General features: G+C 47.6%; 2 protein-coding genes across 8 annotated transcripts in view; one reads left to right on the forward strand and one right to left on the reverse strand.

The window, feature by feature from the left end:
* The window catches only part of SLC24A1 (solute carrier family 24 member 1), a 40,598-nt gene extending 27,142 nt beyond the window's left edge, over nucleotides 1-13,456 (forward strand). For 6 of the 7 annotated variants that reach the window (XM_068553949.1, XM_068553937.1, XM_068553943.1 and 3 more), the window contains 7 exons: nucleotides 847-955; nucleotides 5,204-5,290; nucleotides 6,378-6,469; nucleotides 8,435-8,944; nucleotides 9,679-9,768; nucleotides 10,644-10,810; nucleotides 11,764-13,456. In XM_068553949.1, the coding sequence (XP_068410050.1) occupies nucleotides 847-955; nucleotides 5,204-5,290; nucleotides 6,378-6,469; nucleotides 8,435-8,944; nucleotides 9,679-9,768; nucleotides 10,644-10,810; nucleotides 11,764-12,013 (1,305 nt within the window). In that variant the 3' untranslated portion in view covers nucleotides 12,014-13,456. The remainder of the gene's footprint in view (nucleotides 1-846; nucleotides 956-5,203; nucleotides 5,291-6,377; nucleotides 6,470-8,434; nucleotides 8,945-9,678; nucleotides 9,769-10,643; nucleotides 10,811-11,763) is intronic. The other variant, XM_068553971.1, reaches the window with a different exon arrangement.
* The window catches only part of DENND4A (DENN domain containing 4A), a 132,838-nt gene continuing 130,489 nt past the window's right edge, over nucleotides 13,195-15,543 (reverse strand). The window contains exon 34 of the mRNA XM_068553905.1: nucleotides 13,195-14,491. The gene's annotated coding sequence lies outside the window, so the exon portion shown is untranslated. The remainder of the gene's footprint in view (nucleotides 14,492-15,543) is intronic.

Consider the following 15,543-nt stretch of genomic DNA (forward strand, 5'->3'; position numbering starts at 1 on the left):
CTTTGGGGGACAGCAGGGGTCTATCGGGTAGATTACCTCACTAGTGTGCTAACCAGTTAATTCCAGACTGACTGGTTAAGAGTCCATTCCCGGGAGGGGGCTGAAACTGCAGTTAGGTATTTTATGTTTCGGTTTGGTGATGCGGGCAGAGCACAAGTGACTCCATTTTGGACCTGTTGTCTCTTTTTTAGCACTGTGAATGAATGTGTGTCACATCCGTGTGTCTGCACATACAGATGTGTGTATGTGTGTGCCTGTGAAGGTCTCTTGAGCATGTGGGTAGAAAAGAAACGGCTGGAATCAGAAGACCTGGGTGCTAGTCTTGACTCCTTCATTTACGACCTTGGATAAGCCACCCAGCCTTGTTGAGTTTTCATTTCTTTTTCTGTAGGTGGGGATCAAAACCTTGCTTATGTCTGGGGGTGGGGCAGTGATAAAGCACCAAGACGCTCTTTGTGGACTGTAAGGGGATGTGTCCATGCACCGTGGGGCTGTCTGTGAGGTGTATGGGTGAGAGTGTTTCTTTGAGGATGCACTTGCAGGGATGGATAAACCCTCGGTAATGTGGTGTCCTTAATAATACACATTGTCTGCTCCCTGTCAAAGGGCTTGGGGAATGACTTGGTACGTAGAATTAGCCAGTCATGGAAGAGTTGAGGGGAGGCTGAGAAAGAAAGCACTGTAACTGTCCTGTTGAGGTGAAGGAAGAGGGGGTGCCAGGATAAGGCTCCTGTGCTTCTGGCCTGATCTTTATAGGAGGGAGGAGGGTTAGTGAGGCCCCTGTGCGGCTCCTCCCCTGGCTCTGGCAGAGGCCCGCTGAGGCCTGCGCGGCTCTCTCCTGCTTAGCTCGCGTCCGTGCTGACCCAAGGGAGCAGCTCGGCCTCTCTGCACAACAGCACCATCCGCAGCACCACCTACCAGCTCATACTCCGCAGCCTGGACGCTCTGGGGGAAGGTAAGCAAGGTCTGCCCAGACCTGCGTGGTCTCCCCGTCCACTCCTTCCCTCCTGCAGCTGAACAAGAACTGGGACTTGCAAAACTGAGAGGCAGCAGGTGGAGTGAGGGTGGGAGTGGGAAGAGAGTTAGCAGAGGAGAGAGGGTGGTAGAGGCAGGCAGTCTGGGAAGACCCACCAGGAGAGGGCCCCGAGGAGCTAAGGTCCTTAGGTATCCACACCCCACTACCTCCCTGTCTCCGTGTCCCTCCTGTAGAATGAAAGGTTTCATCTGCAGTGAGTGAGGCCATGAGTGTCGTGTGCCCTGCACTTGTCTATGTTGGGGCTGCCTTCCGTGACTTCCCTGCAGAGCCCACCCCCATGAGTCAGCCCCAGTGTCCCACAGAGTCTCCAGCAAGATAGTGTGACCAGGGCTGCTTCTGGGGGCATCACCTGCGGGGCCCCACAGCTGGAAGCTCTGAATGGTGCCTCCCTTGGCTCTGTATTCAACTCCAGAGTCCTAGGAAGCCTGCTGACCCCTCCCCCAGCCAGGTATCCCAAAGGACACCCTGGGGGCCACCAGGACCACTTCTGGGAGTGGTGAGGGTCCAAGGTGTAGTGGGAGCTGATGCCCAAGTTGACAAATGATGGAGGCAGCTGAGATCCTCACCACCCACTTTACCGAGCCCTGCCTTCTGCCCCGCTTCCCCAGAGAGCTACCTCCAACAGGCTTCGCAGGCCCCTGAAGGGCATCCTCAGGTACGCTTCTCTTCTCCTTGGGCACCTCTGTCTCTGGGACACTGGTGCAGAACTGGAGCGCCAGCATGAGGCCCATCAAGGAAAGGTTGGCCTTTGGGCGGAAGCCAAGGAGTTGGAGTGCAGCTGGGCAGGAGGCTGAGGACTGAGCCGAATATGACACCAGAGACTGACCCATGAGCCCCAGGGACAAATTTTAGGGACCTCAGAATTTCTCAGGCCCTGAAGCATCTTCTTCACATATGATACTGGGTTGTTGGTTGTTTAAAACAAGCATATGGTCAAAGACGAGGTGATCAAACCTTCCCTAGAAAATCCTCACGAGGAGCTTCCGCAGACATTGGGAGAGGCCACCCCCCTGTCAGCTCCAGAAAAACTACCCCTGGGGTTTCAAGAGTGGAGTCTGCAGCACTGGGCAGCCTGTGGGTGATCAATGCTGGGGGCATATCTGGCCTGGGCACAGTGAAGGAAGCTATATCCCTGGGTTAGGCCTGGCCCTCCTCGTGGAATCACTGACTCAGCAAAGTCCTAACGATAAAGACCTTCTCCTGGACGGGACTGCAGGGCCCCCTGCCTGGGCCACTTCCATGACCAGCAGCCATCTGCTGGCTTACTTGTCCTAACAGGATTATGTGATGTCCAGGCCATGTCCAGGCCAGGCCGAGGTCAGAGGAGATTGATACTAAGGAGATGATCCGGCCGCGCTGAGAGTTGAGAGGCCATGTGAGGAAACAAGCGCTGGGGGAGCCAGTGGCAATCATCCCCAGAAGACAAGCACGCTTGGTACCCTGTGTGGGTGTGCGGCGGGTATGGAATGGCCCTCCCAGGGAATGATTGCTTATGTGCCTGGGATGCAGTCCCGCTCAGAGAAGCTGGCCCTGATCCTGCACCTTGAGATTCCATCCAGGAAGGGCTGGGATCATGCAGGGCTGGGATGAAGGCCTTTGTTCCCAACACTTTGCAGATACATGTTTGTGTTTCCGTATGCTCTTTCCAGATGGCTATCCAGATGTTTCCACCCTTTCCAAGCAATGAACTCTCTCCACAGAGCTGATCCATGGTCTGAACTCTTACCCTGGGTAGGGGCTTTACCTCTCTAGAATCCCATGCTTCTTCTGGTGATTTCACTCACACATGTGCGTGTGTCTGTGAGAGAGACAGAGATAGAGAGAAACAGAGAGAGGCCCTTCAGGGGACCTGCTTTCTTCGGTGGCATGGGAAATGAGAGGTTAGGGCGTATGATGAGGAAGGAGAAGGAAAGAGGGGAACTTGGTTTTCTTGCCAGCTCCTCCAGCCAGCAGTCAGCAGGTATTCTCAGCTCCAGGACTGGAACCAGGGGAGCCCTTCGAAAAGCTATGTGTTGTTCAACAGAAGACTGCAGTGCTTGATCAGTGCCAAGGGGGCACTGGAGCGGTCTGCATGAGGTAGGCAGTGGAGTGCCCACCACCTGACATCTCAGTTCTGACGGGACCCGCTGAGCAGGCCCACCAGGACACTTCGAGGGACCACACTTGCCAGAGTGATGGCTCTGCAGGATGGAGCCTATTGCCAGAGGCAGCTGCCGCTCAACCAGCCTGATTGTTTAGGAGACAGATTGAGAGAAGGAAACTCCAGACCTGCTTTTGTGTCCTGCCCATCCTGGACTCAGGCAGAGTTTGATTCCCAAACCTTCACAGTTTGCCTGTATTATGGACTAGAGGATCTTCAGGGTCCCTTCTAACTCAAACCCTCTGGAATGCTGGGCCTCAGCAGTGCAGAGTTGCCTCTTGGGTGGAACAGCTGCTCTCAAGTACTATCGTCAACTCATCATTGTTGTCATAGCTAAAACTTACGTAGTATTTTCTAGGTGCCAGGCACTGGCTTAAGCACATTCATATATAAATTCATTTATTCCTTCAACAACTCTGTAAGATTTTTTTTTTTTTTTTTTTGGGCTGCGTTGGGTCTTCGTTGCTACACGCGGGCTTTCTCTAGTTGCGGCGAGCGGGGACTACTCTTCATTGCGGTGCGCGGGCTTCTCATTGCGGTGGCTTCTCTTGTTGTGGAGCACGGGCTCTAGGCACGTGGGCTTCAGTAGTTGCAGCACACGGGCTCAGTAGTTGTGGCTCACGGGTTCTAGAGTGCAGGCTCAGTAGTTGTGGCACACGGGTTTAGTTGTTCCACGGCATGTGGGATCTTCCCGGACCAGGGCTTGAACCCGTGTCCCCTGCATTGGCAGGCGGATTCTTAACCACTGTGCCACCAGGGAAGTCACTCTGTAAGATTTTATAGGTGAAGAATCTAAGGTACAGAGGGTCACCCAGCTGGATCCATAGCTAGCAAGTGGCAGAACTAGGATTCAAACCCAGGCATCTGGCTCCAGAATCCACGCTAATTGCAGCAGTTAAAGTTAATTGCAGCAGTTAAAGTATTTATTTATTTTGTCTCATGGACTCCCACATCAGTGCTCTATCATATTACTGCCTTTTTAGAGAGGGGACACTGAGGCGTAGAGAGGGTACACAGGCTTCCCAAGGTCACCCAGCACTCACAGGGCAGAGCCAGCCTGGAACCCAGAATAGACCCCATGGCTCCACTTTGCTCTTACCCTTACGGACTGCATTGTCCTCACCCTCACGGACTACACAGCTGTGAGGAGGACCCTCGTGAGCCCCTGCACTTCAGTCTATGTGCCTCTCAGCTTGAAATTACACATGTATAGCACTTTGCATGTTGCCTGGAACATAGTCATATTGAAAGAGAGTTGACTTCCCCATTTCTCTTTTCTGGAAATCAGGGCAGCACTATTCTGTGCACGATGCTCTGTGGACTGCCAGCAAGGCACAGAGTGTATACAGGGATCTGGAAGGAGACTCTGCTTGGGCTGCAGGTGTCTGGAGTCCAAAGGAGAGTGGCAGGGAACTTGGTGATCAGCTATTGCCCCTTTCCCACTGGAGAGGGGAGGCTCATGAACATGGCCACCAGTAGTTCCCCTGGAGCCATAGCAAAGCTTCTAGTAAATTCATAGAAATTAAGCTGCAAAGGACCTTACAGACAATCTAGTCCAAGGATGGCAAAAATATCTCCCTGCCATTATTTCTTCATTCCCTGCCCATTGCAGACATCACCGATGAATCATGTTACTCTCCTACCAAGCTTGGACCAGAATTCTCAGTTCAGCACTCAAGCAGCCGTCACTTGAGTTCATAAAGGAAATAAATCCTATTTGTTGCCCCCAAATAAAATAAACCATGTCATTTTATCGGAAGTAGGCCTAGAGAGGGGAAGTGACTAGCCTAAGTGACCAACCTAAGGTCATAGCCAGTTAGTGACAATGTAGGGAATTTAAGGCAAAAGTTTGGGAATTGGGCACCATGAACAAGCCTAGGAGGACCAGAATCCAGATGTTGCAACTTCCAGGCCAGCCTCTTTCCACCTACTTCAGCTGCTCTGACTGTCAGCTGACCAACCTAACTGAATGGTGTAGCAGGGATACTGTGGTCTTGGATAAGATGTGTTTCCTTTCTCATTCACAGCCCGGCCCTCCAAGGACAAGGAGGAGGAGAGCTTGAATCAGGAGGCCAAAGCCAAGCCTCAGGCCAAAGCAGAGAGCAAACCAGAAGGTGAGAGGATGGTGAGACCAGTGGGTTTTCTCCTGCCACCTTCCTCCCTCCTGTCAGCCAGGGACTGGGCGTGCCTCCTGGCCTCTCTGAGCCAGTCAGCTGGAGCGATGAGCTGGTGCTCCCCTCCTCCCGCTGTACTCCGGCCTCCTCCTTCCAGGGTGCTCCCCTCCTGGCGTGGCTGCAGGGCCGGGGGTGGCCCTGTACGGCTCCCTCTGCACTCTCCTCACGTGGGGTAGGCAAGGCCTGGCAGGGGTTGTTGAATTTCTATTTCTTTTTTGCTAAATCTTGTCCCAAATGAGATTCTATTGGACTCTATTTCTTCTTCCTGTCACTTCTACACAGTGCTGCTAGGGAATTGGTCTGAGACCAGTAACCCCAGTGAGGGAGGACCATCAGGGGTCTGGTGATGAAAACATCCAGCATCCGTGTAGCAGCTGGGACGCGGTAGTGAGACAGCTACTGCCCTGTGGGCTCTGCACAGCACACCAGGCCTGCCTGATCCACCCAGCAGCTTCGGAGGGAGGGAGGTAGAGCAGCGGTCATTGTTCCCATTCTATAGACAAGGAAACTGAGGCTCAGAGAGGTCAAGTGACTTGCCCAAAGATATATAGCCAAGAAGTGAGAGAGCCTGTACCTAAACCTAGATCTCCAGACTTTCCAGTTCTCCCTCTCCTGCAGTCCTATTCCAAGACTCCCTAGCTGCTGCCTTTGAAATCATCGGGCTCCTCTCCATGCAGTTGGTAGGGGGAAGGGTCAGGCGCTGAGAGCTGGGGCTTTGCCCTCTCTTTTAAGCTGTTCACAGTAACCTTGGCTACATTGCCAGGATGGAAATGTCTGAATACAGGGAGAGCAAGGAGAGCCACTTCCCAGCTGTCCTCTCATCTGCAGACATCTCTGTGGACAGGACAGTAACAATTCACATCACATCATTTTCCTTTTCCTGTTAACAAGAAATTCCCCAAACAAACCTTCTGTGACCCTGAAGTGGACAAGTCCAGTAGCCCTGTAGCCACTCACACCAGTCTCTGCCAGCTGCCCTCAGGACCTGGCACACTCTTCTGACCTATCCCATGTTTATCCTTTAAAGAGGAGGAGCCAGCCAAGCTCCCTGAGGTCACGGTCACACCAGCCCCTGCTCCAGACGTCAAGGGAGATCAGGAGGAAGATCCTGGCAGTCAGGTAGGCACAAGCCTCTTCCCAGGTGGTGGAATTTGAGAGGCCCAGGGAAGGATTTGCCAACCAAAAATCAGTCCTTCCTGAAGATTGGAAATGCTATTTGAGGTTCATTCCTCTGGGGTAAGCATTGCCCTTTCTTTGAAGATCAGATACCTCATGGGGCCAGTTAATTCACTAATACCTTAGTATGAGTAAGATAATATATATGAGAATGTGTTGCCAACCTGTGTCCAATCAGCTGTGACAGGGACAGGTGGTGTGCTTTGACTCCAGTGTGGGAGAAGGGAGCTACCCGTCAGGGGCTATTAGCAGTGACATTTCTCAGAGAAGAGGGTGCAGGCTGGGCAGACACTCCTGTACCTATCAATTTAAATGACTTGTCATTTCCTCCAAGAAGCCTTCTCTCCTGATGAGGGTGGGGAAGGGAGGGCAGAAATTATTTTAGACTCAAGTCTTCTCACTCTTCATTCCCAACTGAAAGCACAGGCCTCATGGATATTAATATTTGACTTCTTCATTGGGTGCTCTGAACCCTGGTTGCATATGAGAATAATTTGGGGAAGCTTTAAAAACTGCCCACGGCCCACTTTCAACCACTTAAGTCAGGAAATCTGGGGTGGGTCCTTGGGCATGAATGTTTTTAAATCCTCTAGGTGATTTTAATATGCAGCAGAGTTGAGAATCATTGAGCAGTGTTGGGGGTTGGCAGTGTCATGAAATTTGTTATGGATGACGTACTCCGTGAGCACACAGCCCGGGTCATTTGCTCAAGGGATTGGACCAGCACATTGTTATAGGTCATTTAGGAGCCTAATCTGAGGACCCTCAGAATCAATGGCTTTCAGAGTGAGTGGAGTCAGTCCATGGTTCCCACACACCGGTCTATAGATGCATTTATTAGAAGCACTTGTGAGCATATTAAAATAGATTCCTGGCTTCCAGTCCCAGAGATTATACTCCAGTTGGTCCGGGGGGGCAAGGAAATCTGTATTTCTAATAAGCTCTCAGGCTACCATGTTTGGGAACCAAAGATCTCATTCGGCCCTGGCATTTGCAGAGCAGGGTAGCTTGGTGGTTAAGAGGCCAAGAGTTGTATCCATATTCCAATCCCAGCTTCATCACTTACAAACTGTGTGGACCATAAGCAAGTTATTTAACTACTCTGTACCCTAGTTTCTTCATCTGTCAGATGGATTTAGTTCTGCGTATATCATAAATTAATTGACTCATGAAACATACTAAGTGCTAGTTGTTGTTATTATGATTATTATTATACCACTTAGCATGATGCCTGGCACATAAATACCCTCAGAAAATAGGTATCCTCCTCCTCCTCATCATCATTTTACACATATAAGGTAATAGAGCAGTTGAGGAGTTTTAATGGACTCAGCAATGTGATGTAACCACCAAAAGATATCATGCCATTTTAGGCAACATTAATGGAAGCATAGTATCTAAAATAAGGGGGGTGATAATCCTATTTGACTCTGTGAAGTGTTCTGTGTTGTTTTAGAAGCCTCCTCATGGGATATAAGCTACTAGAATGAGTTCACCAAGAAGGAGAGGAGGCTCTAGGCCATAGTATGGGGGAACCATAGAATCTTTAACCCAGGGAAGAGAGCTGTCTCATGGAAGAGTGTTATGTATGGCTCCCAAGAGTAAACCTATACACAGGAGGTAGAACTTTGGTATAAATATGACTTCAAACCAATCACAGTTGTCAAGATGACAGAAGCTGCTTTAGGTGGTGAGTTCTCCATCCCTAGAAATGATCAAATAAAGACCAGACCACCACTGGGTAGGAGTGTTGTGAAGGGAATTTTGCTGAATGATTGCACTAGTTTCTTCCTCATTCTCAAGCTTTTAGATACATTCTGAGAAGAACAACAAAAAATGTGGGGAGAAACTGGGAAGGAAACAAGCAGGGCAGTTATTTCCCATTAATCTGTTGGCTTTGGATTGCAGGGAGATGTGGCTGAAGCTGAGAGCACAGGTGAAAGGACAGGTAATGAGGTTAAAACTCCTGGTGAAGGTGAAAATGGAGAGCAAAGTGGAGGTGAAGCTCGACCAGAAGGTGAAGGTGAAGAAAAAGGAGAGAATGAAAGTGAAGGTGACATCCAGGCAGAAAGGAAAGATGATGAAGGTGAAGGTGAAATCCAAGCAGGAGAAGATGGTGAAATGAAAGGTGATGAAGGTGAAACTGGAGAGCAGGAATTGAACGCTGAAAATCAAGATGAAGCCAAAGAAGATGAGAAAGGTATAGATGGTGAAGAGGAAGGTGATGGAGGTGAGAGTGAAGACGAAGCGGAGGAGGAGGAGGAGGAGGAAGAGGAGGAGGAGGAGGAGGAGGAAGAGGAAAATGAGGAGCCTTTGTCCCTGGAATGGCCTGAGACCAGGCAGAAGCAAGCTATTTACCTCTTTCTTCTGCCCATTGTGTTCCCACTGTGGCTGACGGTGCCCGATGTCCGGAGGCTGGTGAGTTTGCCCAGCTGTCCCCAAGCTGTCTGTCCCCAGGGAGGCTGTGGGGTCTCTCAGCACTCCCCCTCAAGAGGACGGAAGGGACAGGACAAACCAGCTTGACAGGGCTCAACTACAGAGAGGATCTGGGATGGAATCTGCAGCTCTGGTGGGGACCGTGCACCTAAGGGGACACACTGATGGGCTTGGGAGGCCTCAGAATGTGCTTGTTTCCATCACTATAAGCAATGTGAACTAACCCCTCCTCGAATTCTCAGTTTCTTGATTTTAATATGGGAAGGATGCCACTGTACACCGTCCATATTGCACAGGGATATTGTGAAAGCCCAGGGTGATAAGTGCTGTTTCTACCCAGTATTCCTGTTTATAAGGAAAGGTCTGACTAACGTACTCCACCCAAAGGGGAACCGTATTCTGTCTCTGGCTCCAGAGAGGGGTGGGGTGGGGAGAGGTTGCTGAAGCCAAACCAGGTACCGAGATTGGTCTGGTTCCAGGGCAAGCAGGTAACTCTTCAGTTTGGCAACTGCTGAACCCCCTCCTGTGTGGACTCCCCTATGGGCCACCACCCCCATCCTTCTCAAGGTCCTCACTGGAGACAGAGATGGCAGCTCAAACATCTCCACCTCCTCTCCATGACTCCTCCAGCAGATCTCTTCACTGATACTGGGGCTCCCTCAGAAGGGCCAGAGACCTTTAGCCTCTGCAACTTATTTCTCTTCCTTTTCAAACAGGAGGCTAGGAAATTTTTTGTTATCACCTTCCTGGGATCCATCATGTGGATAGCCATGTTCTCATACCTCATGGTGTGGTGGGCTCACCAGGTGAGTGTGCGGCAGGAACTAAATCCTGCATTAGCAGGTCAAAAGGACTTTTTTCCTTCAGGGTGAATTTCCGGTACCCAGGGAATAGCGAGGACCAAGTGAATTTGTAGTTTATACATTGTAAAGGCTAAAAAGTAGACTTTATATTCCAGGGAATGTAGTGCTTTTCAGGTGTGGCTCTTCTGTCTCGTAGCATGACAGAAGGCCCTTCACAACCTGATCTAGTTGACCATTCCTTCTTAGCATTATTCCCTGCTTCCTCTGTTCTGGATCCCACACTTCTCTCCACCTGGTGAAATCATACACACTCGTGAGAGCAAGCTCAGTTTTGCCTCCTTTCCGGCATTTAATCAGTCTTCTGAGTGCTCAATGGCTTTGCTGTTCTACCTAGAATATTGCACTTAAGCGCAGAGCTGTATTATTATTTACATGCTTTTCTCTTTCAAGCTGAGAGTAGGGTCATTGTTGTACTGCTCATACTTCTACCTCCAGCCTCTAAAAAGTTCCTGGAACATAGCAGGTGTCCGTGGTTCTGGAAATGGAAACTTGACACCAACAGGCCTTTGGAGGAGCAGTTCTTTTGGGAAGGTAGAGGTGTTGTAGTTGGAATGACAGTAAGTGGCATCATAGGTGGACTTTTAGTCCAGTTTAGAAAAGAGCAGCATCATTCCCTGAAGCCTTGAGCAGGGACCCTATTCTTTCTCTCCATGGCCCATCTCCCCAGCTGTTAGTTCTGCTGTGACCCTACTTCACTCAGGCCAAGGGAATGTGAACTCTGTGGAAGGTGTTGGTTTTGCACAAAGTAGTATGTGGTTGGTGCTTTGAAGAGCCTCAGATTTTTCACTTGGTTTCTCATTACTGTTACTATTTACCAGGTTGGTGAAACAATAGGGATTTCTGAAGAGATTATGGGTTTGACAATCCTAGCAGCAGGCACATCAATTCCTGACCTCATCACCAGTGTGATTGTCGCTCGGAAAGGCCTGGGAGACATGGCCGTGTCAAGCTCTGTGGGCAGTAACATATTTGATATCACCGTGGGGTGAGTGGCAAAGTTGCTTTCTAAGGCATGTTATGTATGGCTGACTGGCAAACACTGTGTTGGCTCTGTCTGCTGGTTTTTTGCTCCATTCATCATTATACATGAAATAAAAGGGCATTTATGTTATTAGCTTCTGCAGGGCAACAAAGTATCCTCCCTTCATTCATGACAGCCAGATAGGATAATAGAACTAAAATGCTGCCTGAAATGTAACTGACTAGAATTTATAGATGAATTGAAAAATGAAGTCCATTAAATTCCATTACCAAATACAAACGCTCTGCTCACTGACCCCCAAGGTGGAGGAGGTGGGGTTGGAAGAAGCAGTGACTCAGTCTTACTTCCTGACATTCCTGCTCCTTTGCATTTGGACTCCTGCCGGCTCAGAGGTTCTAAAAGCATTTTGTATAAACAAGCAAATGCTGCGTCCTCCTGTATGGGTTTGCTTACCCTGCTCCTCCCAACTTTGTCAGAGCAGAGCGTCTGCGCTATTTTCACTTTCCCAATCACGTTCTGGATTTGGGTGGTGGCTTTGGTTTCTTTAATTTGTATATGTGTGTGTTTGCAGGGTGGGGCAGGTAAGAGGGCATGGGAGAGTCCTGATCACTAACGAATGTAAGGAAATGTTATCCTGAGCTAGGCCTTATCATGATTTAGAGAGTCACACATCTACCAATTTAGGTTAGTCATACAGAAGTCATGAAGTATGAAGAAGACAAACTCAGACCCGGAAAACCTGTTTTAATCTAGGCTCTCCCAGTTATCAGCTGTGAGTACTTGGGCACATAATTCCCTGAACCTTAGTTTTCTCACCTGTGAAATGAATGAATATTTTCTGCTCTATTTCACAGGTTTGTGTAAAAATAAGTGCTTTGTAAATTGTAAAATACTGTTAAGTATATGGCATGATTATAAACATTAAGAATATTCACACTGTTTCTTCCATCTTGCAGCCTGCCCCTTCCTTGGATGCTTTTCTCTTTTATCAATGGATTACAGCCTGTTCCTGTCAGTAGCAATGGCTTGTTTTGTGCCATTGTTTTGCTTTTTCTCATGCTCCTGTTTGTGATCTCTTCAATTGCATTATGCAAATGGAGAATGAACAAGATCCTGGGCTTTACCATGTTCCTCCTGTACTTTGTATTCCTGATAATCAGTGTGATGTTAGAAGATCGAATCATATCTTGTCCCGTGTCTGTCTGAGTCAGTCACTGTTGCTCAAAATGGACATGGATCAGAAAACCATGCCAGAAGTTACTGTACCACTTGTTACATTAAAGAAAGAATGAACATGATCCAGGAGAGTGAACTGAGTGGGCAGGAGCCTCTGATGTGGATGTGATCCGGACTGAAGTTTATCCCTGGAAACACCTGCAGCTCATTGTGGATTAGGACTCTTCTTTGGAGGGGTGGAGTGCCTACCACCCCTGATGCAGACAGCTAACACATGGAGGCCAGCAGCAGGACCCGAGTCAGAGGATTTTCTAAAATGAGATATTTGGGAGTGAGGGTTGGGACAGGTCCCTTAGCAATCAGATAAGCTCCCATGTTCACAGTTCCCTGATTATTCCTGAAGGGCTGCTGATGCAAAAGATGCAGGTGTGGTCTCCATCTCACCCTCCTGGCCCCTGCCCCCAGCACATGCTGCAGTTTACTGTCTCTTTTTCTGTGCAAAACATGTGGTTCTATCAGATTTGTATTCATTACAGGTTCAGTTATTGGTGAGTTTAAAGGAGCAAAGTCTATAGGAAAAAAAGTATAACAAGAATCAATTATCATTACACACTGTAGTCCAGTAAAATGTGTACCAATATTTTATAGCTTAAAAAGGAGGACTACATTTGCTCTCGTTGCATTTCTGAAAAGTGAAATTAAAATAAGCAGCTCAAGAAATTAAAATGTATAATTTGCCCTTCAATTGGAAGATGTGGGTAGTAGGGAAGGAAAACTACTCTGAGGGCTATTTAAAAATATGTATTTATTAGGAAATCCAAGTTAGTGTTGTCTCCATCAGGTGGGTCACCTTGAGGGATTAGACATTCTAACAAAGCTGTCCTGGCTCTGTGCCCCTCCCCTCTCATATTCTCACCCAACAGTGACAGCTGCACTAGTGAGTGAGAAACAAAGTAATTTTTAAAAAGAGTCTAAAGTCAGTAGAGCCAAATCTGGTTTACAAAGTAAGAGATCCAGTGGGGCAAGGCTATTTTTGTATGTCATCCTAGATAGGATTATAAAGCAAGAAGATTGATTTCTTGTGTGGCTTACAAGTGGATATTAAGGCGATTACAAAGGAGAAATTCCAAAAATGCTTAACACAATGACAAGATGGTAAGGAAAAGAGTATTACTACTTCCACGGTAGCTGATGTAAAGGACACCTGTGTGTTTTTTTAAAAATTATTTATTTATTTATTTTTGGCTGCGTTAGGTCTTCGTTGCTGCACGCGGGCTTGCTCTAGTTGTGGTGAGCGGGGGCTACTCTTTGTCGCGGTGCACAAGCTTCTCATTGCGGTGGCTTCTCTTGTTGAGGAGCACGGGCTCTAGGCGCGCGGGCTTCAGTAGTTGTGGCACGTGGGCTCTAGAGTGCAGGCTCAGTAGTTGTGGCGCACGGGCTTAGTTGCTCCGCGGCATGTGGGATCTTCCCGGACCAGGGCTCGAACGCATGTGCCCTGTATTGGCAGGTGGATTCTTAACCACTGCGCCACCAGGGAAGCCCGACACCTGTGTTTTTAAAAATTGTGTGGTTAAACATTTCAGGTGGAAGTTGAAGTGCTTGTATATTAAATACCACTGCTTGCTGCTTTTACTGGCATCAGGTTAAGGGGCACATTAAAAATGAAACAGTGTCGTGGTTATGAAGCCAATGGAACTGAGGTGAATGTAGTTTACGATGGTAAATATCGCTTTAATTACAAACATGAGAGAGGAGTCACTGAAGACTAGAAGATAGCAGGACAAGTGTGATGTGGGAAAGAAACCAAACATTTTGATGTTGAAAGGCTGTGTTCAAAGTACTTCAGTCCATAATCCATCTTTTAAGACGGGCTGGTTAATTTAATTCATGGCCTCACTACTCCAGGACTCACATTCTTTGGAAATGACTTTCACTAAATTTCAATAAATTGTGAGTCCCAATGATATTTTACAAAAATGGATGTGTTTTTATCCATATCTTTAGGTCATTTAGTCAGAATGCTCGAGAGAAGACGACTGATGAAGAATATGGGATCATGTTCACATTCCATATTCTTAAATTAGTTATCCTCATTCCTGATTCTGCTGCACTGCCTGGTCTCCATATGCCATGGCCTAAGAACAGGAGGAGAGAGCAGTGCCTATGGAAGGGAGATCCCAATACCAACACTCTGGGCACCAATCTGGTATCTGCCACCAATCTCAGCTGGTCTCGAGGATGTCACCTCCTCACTGACAGCCTGGGAGCTGATGCTCTTCCCCAGAATGACTTATGAGGAGTGATGGACGGTGAAACATCCTGTAAAGATAAAGTGCTGGGCTGCCATTTGATGATTAAAATTGACTCTAATGGTTGAATATCATTTTTCTGATCCGTTTGCTAAATTTCTGGCATTTCTCTTTGCCTAGAAAGGAAGTTCTGACTTCACACAATGAAGAAAAGAGTCGAAAACATAAAAATGAAGGCTGGGTCTTGATGGATGAGCAGCTGGTGGGGAGAAAGAGGAGATTTCAGGGAGATGGAAAACTTACATAACTTCTAAAAGATCAATTTGTTATGCTTGAAATAAAAAATTTTGCAATCCATTATAAATCCACAATTTATTAAAATTGTCCTGTTTTAGAGGTAAAGTACCATCTTAAAATGTCAAGATAATGGTTAGCTGGTCCTCTCATTTGATGGGCAAGATGTTCTGTGTAGCTAGTTACATGGGACAAATTCTAGGTATTTCATTCAGCAAGAAAGTCAGAACTGTCCTACGTGAGTGTCTAAATTGGATGATTTCTCCTTCATTCCCCTTGAGGCTGCATTTCCTTGACAGCCCTGGTGATAGGTTTGGGCCAAATTTATAAAAATGTAAAACTCTTCCTAATTCAATGGGTTAAGATTCTGTGTAGTACCAGAAAAAAAGGATGTATTCCAAATTTTAAAAAATTAGCATATGTTTAAATGGTTACTGTACATTATGAACATTATATTGTACTCTCATCAACAGATCTGAAAATGCTTCTATCAAATTATAGGCTTGGCCTTTTGTGATACTCTGAAAGTATCATAACAATTGTATATCCTAATTATCATTTAAAGGTGAGTACCAAAAGGGGCAAGAATTGGAATTTAAGACACAGCCTGGTAGATACATTTGAAGAACTGGTTGGCCTAGTGGGCCACAGAATATCCTTGGTTCTGGCCCCCTTCTTTGTGGGAGGGTCCCCCTGCAGGTGCAGCTTGCAGTGTATTTTGGGCCTGGTTACTATGAAAGGTACAAAGAGAGGGCCAGTGATCAGGGTTGTCCATCCCTGTGGGGTCACTAGACCCAGGCAGGACACCCTGGTCTCAGGCTGCCCATACAACCAAAGCATACTTCTGGTCCTCAGGCCTTTAACTGTGATGAGCTGGCAAATCTGGAGAATTTCATTTACAGAAAATTCCAACAGTTGCTCCAATGGTTTTACCACAGTACTATGTTTGAAAAGAAAATCTTTAAATACAAAAGGAAGGAGCCATTCAAATGAACAGCAACTGTGGAAAGGCTGCAG

This window comes from Eschrichtius robustus, chromosome 1 (assembly GCF_028021215.1).
Source record: "Eschrichtius robustus isolate mEscRob2 chromosome 1, mEscRob2.pri, whole genome shotgun sequence".
NCBI classification, from domain to species: domain Eukaryota; kingdom Metazoa; phylum Chordata; class Mammalia; order Artiodactyla; family Eschrichtiidae; genus Eschrichtius; species Eschrichtius robustus.